This window comes from Molossus molossus, unplaced genomic scaffold (assembly GCF_014108415.1).
Source record: "Molossus molossus isolate mMolMol1 unplaced genomic scaffold, mMolMol1.p scaffold_m16_p_17, whole genome shotgun sequence".
NCBI lineage: Eukaryota > Metazoa > Chordata > Mammalia > Chiroptera > Molossidae > Molossus > Molossus molossus.
Genome location: NW_023425352.1, coordinates 60,303,377 through 60,315,115, shown reverse-complemented (window position 1 = coordinate 60,315,115; position 11,739 = coordinate 60,303,377). Strand labels below are relative to the sequence as shown.

General features: G+C 43.0%; 1 protein-coding gene across 1 annotated transcript; it reads right to left on the bottom strand.

Moving 5' to 3' along the window:
* Positions 1-228: 228 nt before the first annotated feature.
* LOC118632353 (glutamine synthetase-like) lies at positions 229-1,393 on the bottom strand. The gene is given in 3 exon segments (XM_036265399.1): positions 229-492; positions 495-896; positions 899-1,393. Coding segments are annotated over 3 exon segments (1,116 nt in total). The 5' UTR covers positions 1,371-1,393; the 3' UTR covers positions 229-250.
* Positions 1,394-11,739: the final 10,346 nt, after the last annotated feature.

Here is an 11,739-nt window from a genome sequence, read left to right as displayed (position 1 = left end):
CCCACTAACACACTAGAGAAAGCTTCAGTGATAGGGGAAAAAAGGGGGTGTATGTGTGAAGAGATTAAGAACTTGACCCCTCTAACCTGGCCAAAGAAAGCAAGAGCAATTAACTGGGCACAAGGAATAAAAAACAGACCTTGATATTCTGCCCTTTGAGTTACAGCTGTTATGACAGTTGAGAGGGCGAGAGCGGGAGCAGGACGAAGAGTTAGTCAGAAGGGGCTGGACGGCTGCGAGTCTGGTCCGCTCAGTTCTTGTACTGGAAGGGCTCATCGCCAGTTTCGTTGGGAAGACACGTGCGGATGAGGGCTTCTGTCACGGCGAAGGGGTCACAGTTGGCAGAGGGGCGCCGGTCTTCAAAGTAACCCTTCTTCTCCTGGCCGACAGCCCGGGGAATGCGGATGCTAGCACTCCGGTTGGCCACGCCAGCAGAAAAGTCGTTGATGTTGGAGGTTTCGTTGAATCCAGTAAGGCGCCTGGCATTGTCCTGGCCCCCTTGGGATCGTAGGCTCGGATGTGGTACTGGTGCCGCTTGCTCATCCTCTCGATGGACTCCTCAATGCACTTCAGACCGTTCTCCTCCCGCATGGCCTTGGTGCTGAAGTTGGTGTGGCAGCCCACACCATTCCAGTTCCCGGGGATAGGCTTGGGATCAAAGGTTGCTATCACTCCAAAGTCTTCACAAACTTGGTGCAAGATGAAACGGGCCACCCAGAGACGATCTCCCATGTTGATTCCGTCACAGGGTCCTATCTGGAATTCCCACTGGGCAGGCATGACTTCGGCATTGGTCCCCGCGATCTTGATGCCGGCGTACAAGCAGTCCCGGTAGTGAGCCCCCACAGTATCCCGGCCGTAGGCTCTGTCTGCTCCCACGCCGCAGTAGTACGGGCTTGGGGGCCAGGGAAGCCATTGGAAGGCCAACCAAAAGGGTGCCCATCTGTGCCCATGAGAGTATACTCCTGCTCCATTCCAAACCAGGGATGCTGACTGCTCACCATGTCCATTATCTGTTTACAGGTATACCTTAAATTGGTCTCTGCAGCTTTGCAGTTGTACTTTAAAACTTCACAGAACACCAGCTTGTTGGGGTCATTGCGGAAAGGGTCCCGAAACATGGCAGCAGGGGCAACATACATGTCACTGTTGGAGCCGTCAGACTGTAAGGTACTCAAGCCATCAAAATTCCACTCCGGCAACTCTTCTATACACTTGGGCTCACTGTCCAGGGTCCGGGTCTTGCATCGCAGTCCTTCTCCAGTACCGTCAATCCAGATACACATAGCTTGGACTTTATCACCCTGAGGCAGGGACATGTACACCTGCTTGATGCTTTTGTTCAAGTGGGAACTCGCCGAGGTGGTCATGGTGGAAGATGTTCTGGGGGGCGAGCAGGCAGCAGGGCGCGCAGGCCTGACAGCGAGGTGCGGAGAGGACAGAGGAGGCTGTGAGTGCTGCTCAGACGCTCCCATCTTCTCCCATCCTCGGCTCTCCCTTCACATTTTTCACCCAGCCGGCCAAATTGTCCCCCCACCCTCCATTTCCTCTAACAGCTGTCAGTCTGTTTTCTGCATCTATGAGTCTGTTTCTCTTTTGTTTGCTAGATTTTTTTGCTCATTAGATTCCACATATAAGTGGAATTTGTCTTTCTCTGACTGGCTGATTTCATTTAGCATAATGTTCTCCAGGTCCAGCCATACTGTCATGAAAGGCAAGATTTCCTTCTTTTTTATGGCCAAGTTGTATTCCTTTGGGTAAATGAACCACAGCTTTTTTTCTCCACTCATCTACTGATGGACACTTAGGCTGCTTCCAAATCCTGACTATTTTTTTCAGGAAACTCCTTCCTGGTTTTCCACAGTGGCTGCACCAATCTGCATTCCCTCTGATGGTTCAGGAGGATTCCCTTTTCTCCACATCCTTGCCAGCACTTACTGTCTGTTGATTTATTGATTGTAGCCATTCTGACAGGTGTGAAATGATATTTCATTGTGGTTTTAATTTGCATTTCTCTGATGATTAGTGACATTGAGCATCTTTTCATATGTTTATTGGCTATCTGTGTGTCCTCTTTGGAGAAGCGTCTATTCAGGTTCTTTGCTCATTTTTAAATTGGATTATTTGTTCTTTTGGTGTTGAGTTGTGTAAATACTTTATAAATTTTAAATATTAACCCCTCATCATATGTATCCTTGGTGAATATGTTCTCCCATTCAGTGGGTTATTTTTTCATTTTGTTGATAGTTTTCTTTGTTGTGCAAAAAACTTTTTAGTTTGATGTAGTCCCATTTGTTTATTTTTCTTTTTTTCCCTTGCCCAATGAGACCTATCAGAAAAAAAATACTGATGCAAGAAATGTTCGAGATGTTATTGCCTAATATTTTCTTTTATAAAAATATTTTTATTGTTGAATGTAGAATGTATTACAGATGTTCCTCATTTTCCCCCCATTGACCCCCTCCTCCCCACACCCGCCCCCCTCCCACCTTTACCCACACTATTGTCTGTGTCCATTGGTTATGCATATAAGTTCTTTGGTTTATTTCTCCCCCCCCCCCAACCCCTTTCCCTTTGAGGTTTGTCAGTATAGCAATGAATTTGTACTTCTTAATCCCTTCACCTTTTTCACCCATTCCCTCAACCCCCCTCCCAACTGGCAACCAACAAAATGTTCTCTGTATCTATGAGAATGTTTCTGTTTTACCTGTTCGTTTTGTTTGTAGATTCCATTGTCGATAGATATGTATTCATTGCCATTTTGTTTGTTCATAGATTTTATCTTTTTCTTCAAACAGACCCTTCATCATTTCATATAATAACGGTTTGGTGGTGATGAACTCCTTTAACTTTTTCTTGTCTGGGAAACTCTTGATTTGGCCATTGATTCTAAATGACAGCTTTGCAGGATAGAGTAATCTTGGTTGTAGGTTCTTGCTTTTCATCACTCTGAATATTTCTTGCCACTCCCTTCTGGCCTACAAAGTTTCTTTTGAGAAATCAGCTGACAGCCTTATGGGAACTCCCCTGTAGGTAACGAGCTACCTTTCTCTTGCTGCTTTTAAGATTCTCTCTTTGTCTTGAACCTTTTGCATTTTGATGATGATGTGTCTTGGTGTGGGCCTCTTGGGGTTCATCTTGTTTGGGACTCTCTGTGCTTCCTGGACTTGTATGTCTGTTTCCTTCACCAAGTTAGGAAAGTTTTCTGCCATTATTGTTTTAAACAGGTTTTCAATTTCTTGCTCTCAATCTTCTCCTTCGGGCACCCCCAAGATGCGAATGTTGGCACGCTTGAAGTTGTCCCAGAGGCTCCTTACACTATCCTCATTTTTTTTGGATTCTTTTTCCTTTTTGCTGTTCTGATTGGGCGTTTTTGCTTCCTTATATTCCAAATCGATGGTTTGCTTCTTGGATTTACGTACTCTATTATTGAAGCTGTGTAAATTATTCTTTATTTCAGTTAATGCCTCCTTCATTTCTGACTGTGCATCCATCATTTCTGACTGGTCCTTTTTGATGCTCTTGAGTCCCTCACTAAGTTCACTGAGGTTCTCACTAAGTTCATTGAGCATCCTTAGAAGCAGTATTTTGAACTCAGCATCTGTTAGGTTGCTTATTTCCATTTCACTTGGTTCTTTTCTTGGGGTTTTGTTCTGTTCTTTCATTTGGGACCTGTTTCTTTGTCTCCTCATTTTGGCTGCCTGCCTGTGTTTGTTTCTGTGTATTACTTAATGAGAGGTATGGGGCTAGCTAAGACCAGATGCTGCTCGTTTGAAAGAATTTAGGAAAAACCTGAAGCAGGATCCAAGACAGGCCAATCCTATGGTGAAGCAAGTGGCAACAGCTTGGGTGGGCCTGAAAGGTGGGTGGGCCTGAAAGGTGGGTGGGCGGGGCCTCAGGGAGTCACCAGGACAGGGCTACCAGTGTGAACCAGGTTTCTGGAGTCCCAGATATGGTGGCTGTCTGCCACCCCAGGGAAGGGCTCACCAAAGGAACAAAGGCCTCTGACAGCACGTTTGTCCCGGAGAAAGCCCCCTCTCCAGCCCTCGCTCCAGTACCAAACAGCTCAGTTCTTCCCTGTGTGTTTCTGGCACCCCTCAAGCTGCCTCCCCTCCAAGCTTAGAGGGAGAGAGTCCGATAAGTCCGTGCGCGGGCCCTTAAGGAGCTGCCTGGGGCTCCAGCCGCTTCAGCTTCCCTGAGCCTCAGTTCCTGCTGGTTTTTCCAGCCAGAAGTTATGGGGATTCTCTTCCTGGCACTGGAACCCTGAGTGGGGCATCTGGTGTGAGATGGGGACCCCTCAGTCCTTAGGGAGGACCTTCCCAGCCGAGGTGTCCTCCTGATTTTTATCTGCCACACGTGGGTGTGGGCCCAGCCCAGCCCCTCCGCCCTCCTACCAGTCTGGATGTGGCTGCTGCTTTAATTCCATAGTTGTAGGACTGCCATTCAGCTTGATTTCAGGCGGTTTTGAATGATGGTTGTTCTGTAGTTTAGTTGTAACTTTGATGTGGCTGTGGGAGGACGCGATGCCGCGTTTACCTGCCCGCCATCTTGACCGGAAGTCTCTAATGTTTTCTTTTAGGGTTTTTATGGCTTTGAGTCTTTCATTTTTGTCTTTAATCCATTTTGAATTTATTCTCGTGTATGATGTAAAAACATGGTTTAGTTTTATTTTTTGGCACCTATCTGTCCAATTTTCTGAACTTCATTTATTGAATAGAGTATTTTTTTTTTTTTTTTTTATCCTCACCCGAGGACATTTTTCCATTTTTTGTTCAGGTAGAGTGGGAGGGAGAGAGAGGAACAGAGAGAGAGAGAGAAACATCGATGTGAAAGGGACACATCGAGTGGCTGCCACCCGCACAACCAACCAGGGCTGGGGACAAACTGCAACCGAGGTACGCGCCCTTAGCGGGAACCGAACCCGGGTCTCTCATGACCGCAGGCCGACGCTCTAACTGCTGAGCCAAACCAGCCAGGGCTGAATAGAGTATCTTTAGTCCATTGTATGTTCTTCCTTTCTTTGTCATAGATTAATTGACCAGAGGTATGGATTTATTTCTGAGCTCTCTATTCTGTTCCACTGATCTATATGTATGTTTTTATGTCAGCACCATGCTGTTTTGATTACTATAGCCTTGTAGTATAGTTTGATATCAGGTAGTGCAATTCCTTCAACTTTGTTTTCTTTCTCAAGTTTCCTGTTGCTATTCAGAGTCTTTTGTGGTGCCATATACATTTTTGGAATATTTACTCTAGTTCTGCGAAATACACCATTGGCATCTTGATAGAAATTGCATTGAATTGATAAAATTGTTTTGAGTAGTTTTAATGATGTTAATTCTTTCTATCCATGAATATGTACATGCTTCCACTTATTTGTATTTTCTTCAAATACTCTTTTCAGTGTCTTATACTTTTCCAAGTACAGGTCATTTACATCCTTGGTTAAATTTATTCCTAGGTATTTTTATTTTTTTTAAAGCAATTGTGAATGGGATTGTTTTTTTAGTTTCCTTTTCTCATAGTTTATTATTGGTGCATAAAAATGCAACTGATTTCTAAATATTTATTTTGTATCCTGCTACCTTGCTGAATTCATTTATCAGTTCTATTAGTTTTTTCGTGGAATCTCTGGGGTTCTCTTTGCAGTATCATGACATCTGCAAATAATGACAGTTTTACTTCTTTCTTTCTAATCTGGATGCTTTTTATTTCTTCTTCTTGTCTGGTTGTTGTAACTAGGATTTCCAGTGCTATGTTAAGTAAGAGTGGTGAAAATAGACAGCCCTGTGTTAGTCCTGATCTTAAGGAAAATGCTTTTAGTTTTTGCCCATTGAATATGATGTTGGCTGTGGACTGGTCATATATGGCCTCTTTTTTTTTTTTTTAATTCTCACCTGAGGATATTTTTCTGTTTATCATCAAATAGAGTGGGAGGGAGGGAGAAAGAGAGAAAAAAAAACTTTGACATGAGAGAGACACATTGACTAGTTGCCTCCCGCATGACCCCAATGTGAGTCGGGGATGAACTGTAACTGAGGTACATGCCCTTGACCAGAATCAAACCCGTGACTCACTAGTCCACAGGCTGGCACTCTAACTGCTGATCCAAACCAGCCAGGGTTCATATATGGTTTTTTTTATGCTGAGGTATGTTCCCTCAGTTTCCACTTTGCTGAGCTTTTTTTTTTTAAATCATAAATGGGTGCTGGGCCCTGGCCGGTTTGGCTCAGAGGTTAGAGCGTTGGCCTGTGGTCCAGAGAGACCTGGGTTCGGTTCCCACTAAGGGCACGTACCTCAGTTGCAGTTTGTCCTCTGCCCTGGTTGGGTTGTGCAGCCACCTGATGTGTCCCTTTCACATCGATGTTTCTCTCTCTCTCTCTCTCTCTCTTCCTCCCACTCTATCTGAACAAAAAATGGAAAAATTTCCTCGGGTGAGGATAAAAACAAACAAAAAAAATAAATTAATTAATGGGTGCTGGATTTTGTCAAATGCTTTTTCTGCATCTGTTGATGTGATCATGTGATTGTTATCCTTCTTTTTTGTGTGTGATGAATTACATTTATTGATATGCAATTATTGTACCAACCTTGCATCCCTGTAATAAATCCCACTTGATAATGGTGTATGATCTTATTGCTAGATCCAGTTTGCTAATTTTCTGTTGAGGATTTTAGCATCTATGTTCATCAGGAATATTGACCTATAATTTTCTTCATTTGTAGTTTTCTTAACTGGTTTTGGAATTAGGATAATACTGGCCTTGTAAAATAAGCTTGGGAGTTTTGCCTCTTCCTGAATTTTTTGGAATAGTTTGAGAAGGATAGGTGTTATTTCTTCTTTGAATGTTTGATAAAATTCACCTGTATAGCCATCCAGTCCAGGACTTTTATTTGTTGGGAGTTTCTTTTTTATTACTGCTTCAATTTCATTAGTTGTAAATGGTCTATTCAGCTTCTCTGACTCTTCCTGATTCAGTTTTGGAAGATTTTATGTTTCTAGGAATTTATTCATTTCTAACATATTGTCCAATTTGTTGACATGTAGTTATTCATAATATTTTTTTTACAATCCCTTGTATTTCTGTGGTGTCAGTTGCTACATCTCCTCTTTCATTTCTGATTTTATTTATTAGGGTCCTCTCTCTTTTTTTCTTGATGAGTCTGGTTAAAGGTTTGTTAATCTTGCTTGTCTTTTTAAAGAACCAGCTCTTCATTTCATTGATCTTTTGTATTTTTTAGATTCTGTGTCATTTATTTCATCTCTGATCTTTATTGTTTCCTCTTTTCTACTCGTTTTGGGTTTTGTTTGTTGTTCTTTTTTTTTTTTTTTTTTTTTTAATCCTCATCCAAGGACATTTTTCGATATTTTGTTCAGATAGAGTTGGGGGGGGGGGAGAGAAACCTCGATGTCAAAGGGACACATCGAATGGTTGCCACCCACATGACCCAACCAGGGCTGGGGACAAACCGCAACCGAGGTACGTGCCCTTAGTGGAAACCGAACCCGGGTCTCTTTGGACCGCAGGCTCTAACTGCTGAGCCAAACTGGCCAGGGCTAGTTTCTTTAAGTGTAAAGTTAGATTGTTTATTTAAGAGTTTTCTCATTTCTTGATGTAGGCCTGTAATGCTCTTAGAACTGCTTTTGCTGTATCCCATAGATTTTTGGGTTGTTGTGTTCTCATTTTCATTTGTTTCAAGGTATCTTTTGATTTATTCCATGATCTCATTGTTAACCCATTCACTGTTTAGTCACATGATATTTAGCTTCCATGTCTTCATGTAATTTTTAGGTTTTTTTCTTGTGATTGATTTTTAGTTTTATATGATTATGTTCAGAGAAGATGCTTGATATCATTTCAATCTTCTTAAATGTACTGAGACTTGTTTTGTGTCCTAACATGTGTTCTATTCTAGGAAACAGTCCATGTGAACTTGAAAAGAATGTATGGTCTGCTGCTTTGAGGTAAGATGCTCTGAAGATAACAATAAAATCCACCTGATCTGTGTGTCATTTAAGGACACTGTTTTCTTGTTGATTCACTGCCTGGAAGATCTATCTATTGATGTCAGTGGGGATCCTAAATCCCCTACCATGACTGAATTGCTGTCAATCTCTCCCTTTATGTCCATCAAAATTTACTTTATATATTTAGGCGTTCCTGTGATGGATGCATAAATGTTTATAAGTGTTATACCCTATTGTTGTATTGCTCCCCTTATTATTTTGTAGTGTCCTTCTTTGTCTCTTACTATAGCCTTTATTTTAAAGTCTATTTTGTCAGACATAAGTACTGCTACCTAAAGTTTTTAACATTTCCATTTGCATGAAATACCTTTTTCCATCTCTTTACTTTTAGTCTTTGTATATCTTTTTTTCTGAGCTGGGTCTCTCATAGACAGCATATATATGGGTCTTATTTTCTTATCCATTCAGCTACCCTATGTCTTTTGATTGGAGCATTTAAGCCATTTACATTTAAAGTAATTATTGATGTGGACATATTTATTGCCATTTCATTCTTTTAACTTTCTCCTCCTCCTCCTCCTCCTCCTCCTCCTCCTCCTCCTCCTCCTCCTCCTCCTCCTCCTCCTCCTCCTCTTCCTCCTCCTCCTTCTTCTTCTTCTTGTTCTTGTTTTTCTTCTTCTTCAAGAAGACCCTTTAAGGATGTTCCAGTTAAGATTGTGGCAGGTAAATGTGGTACTCACCTCCTCCGACAACCACATCAAAATTACAACTAAACTATAGAAAAATCATCATTCAGAACTGCCTGAAATCAAGCTGAATGGAAGTCCTACAACTATTAAAGAAAAAGCCACATTGAGATGGGTAGGAGGGGCAGAGGTGCGGACAGGCTGGCCCCACACTGACACTTGGTGGATAAAAAACAGGAGGATACCTCAGCTACAAAGGTAATCCCTGAGGAGTGAGGGGTCCCCATTCCACACCAGGTGCTCAGCTCAGGGTTCCAGTGCCAAAAAGAGAAGTCCCTATAACTCTGGCTGTAAAACGAGTGGGAACTGAGGCTGAGGGAGACTGCAGCTTCTGAAGCCCAGGCAGCTCCTCTTAAAGGGCCCGCACATGGGCTCACTTGGACCCGGTCCCTCTGAGCTCCAGCGCAGAGAGGAGGCAGCTTGAAAGGCACCAGAAACATAAAGGGAAGGACTCAGTTGTTTGGCATCAGAGCAAGGACTGGAGAGGCAGCTTTCTCCTGGACGGACGTGCTGGTGGAAGCCATTGTTTCTTTGGTGAACGCTTCCCAGGGGCAGCAAACACTCACCATATCTGAGACTCCAGCAACCTGGCTCACACTGTTTGCCCCACCCTGGAGATTCCCTGAGGCCCTGCCCCACCCTACCTTGGGGCTCACCCAAGCTGTTTCCAGTGGCTTTACCAAAGTATTGTCTTGTTTAGGCTTCTGTTTCAGATTTTTCTAAATCCTCTCAAACAAGCAGCATCTGGCCACAACCAGCCCCATACCTCTCCCTAAGTAGCCCCAGGCCTGGCACTAGAAACAGCCAGCCTTGGTTCACAGCTTGGCTTCACCTGGGCACCTCCAAACCCAGCACAAGAAGGAGCCATTTACAGATTACTTTGTACTTATGCTTGGTGGCCCTGGGTAGAACACATGCAAAGGTTGACCTTGCCCCAGAGCCAGTACACCCAGCAGACAGTTTCAGACCACAATGAAGCACTACCACCCAACCAACTCCACAAGTGACACACTCAAAGAATGGACTCAGGGGGTGCCAGAGCCATGATGAATTAAGTCTTACTCTGTGTGGTGGGCCCCTACACAGCTGATCCTCCAAGGTAGCCAGAGATATGTGGTTAGTGGGCACAGCCAGTCCTTGCAGCTGATCAGCCTGAGTGAAACCCTCCCATTGACATGCCAACAGCAATCAAGACTCAATTACAACAGAAGGTTGTACAGTCCACACTAGGGGTGCACCTTGAGGGCCCAGCTAGGTGACCAGGGAGGATGTGCCACTGGATCCTACAGAACACCTACTACAACAGGCCACCCTAGAAAGCCCAGGAGACATAGCAACTCTACCTAATACATAGAAACAAACACAGGGAGGCAGCCAAAATGAGGAGACAAAGAAACATGTCCTCAATGAAAGAGCAGAACAAAACTCCAGGAAAAGAACTAAATAAAATGGTGATAAGCAATCAATCAGATGCAGACTGCTTACAAGGATGCTCAATGAACTTAGTGAGGGCCTCAAAAGCATAATAAGGACCAGTCAGAAATGAAGGATGCACTAACTGAAATCAAGAATAATTTACAGAGAATCAATAGTAGAGTAGGTGAAGCCAAGAAGCAAACCATCGATTTGGAATATAAGGAAGCAAAAAACACCCAATCAGAACAGCAAAAAGAAAAAATAATCCAAAAAAATGAGGATAGTATAAGGAGCCTGTGGGACAACTTCAAGCTCACCAACTTTTGCATCATGGGAGTGCCAGAAGGAAAAGAGAGAGGGCAAGAAATTGAAAACCTATTTGAAACAATAATGACAGAAAACTTCCCTAACTTGGTGAAGGAAACAGACAAACAAGTCCAGGAAGCACCGAAAGTCCCAAAAAAGTTGAACCTAAAGAGGTCCGCACCAAGACACATCATCATCAAAATGCCAAAAGTTAAAGACAAAGACAGAATCTTAAAAGCAGCAACAGAAAAGCAGTTTGTTAACTACAAAGGAGCTCCTATAAGACTGTCAGCTGATTTCTCAAAAGAGACTTTGCAGGCCAGAGAGAAGTGGCAAGAGATATTCAAGGTGATGAAAAGCAACAACCTACAACCAAAATTACTCTATCCTGCGAAGCTATCATTTAGAATCAATGGACAAATCAAGAGTTTCCCAGACAAGAAAAAGCTAAAGGAGTTCATCACCACCCAACTAGTATTATAAGAAATGTTGGTGGGTCTTCTTGAAGTAGAAGGTAAAAAAATATGAACAATAAAATGGCAATTAATACATTTCTATCAACAATTGAATCTTCAAACAAAAAGAGCAGCAGAACAGAAACAGACTCATAAATACAGAGAACTTTTTGTTGGTTGCCAGTTGAGAGGGGTGTTGGGTGAAAAAGGTGAAGGAATTAAGAAGTATAAATTGGTTGTTAGACTGATGAACCTCAAAGGAAAGGAGGGGAGGCAGGAAGAGAGAAACCAAAGGCCCTGGCTGGTTTGGTTCAGCGGTTAGAGCATCGGCCTGCGGTCCTGAGAGACCTGGGTTCGGTTCCCGCTAAGGGCATGTACCTCGGTTGCAGTTTGTCCCCGGCCCTGGTCGGTTGTGCGGGTGGCAGCCACTTGATGTGTTCCTTTCACATCGATGTTTCTCTCTCTCTCTCTGTTCCTCTCTCTCCCTCCCACTCTACCTGAACAAAAAATGGAAAAATGTCCTCAGGTGAGGATAAAAAAAAAAAAAGAGAGAGAGAGAGAGAGAAACCAAAGAACTTATATGCATATATGCACAACCAATGAACACAGACAATAGCGTGGGGAAAGTAGGAGTGAGGCGTGATTGGGGAGGAGGAGGTCAAGGGGAGGGCACCTGTAATACATTCAACAATAAAGATAAGTTTTAAAATATAATTTAAAAAAAAAGAAGACCCTTTATCTTTTCTTGTAATACTAATTTGGTGTTAACAAACTCTTTTAACTTTTTCTTGTCTGGGAAGCTCTTTATTTCTCTTTCAGTTTTTTTTATTTTTTTATTTTTTAGGTG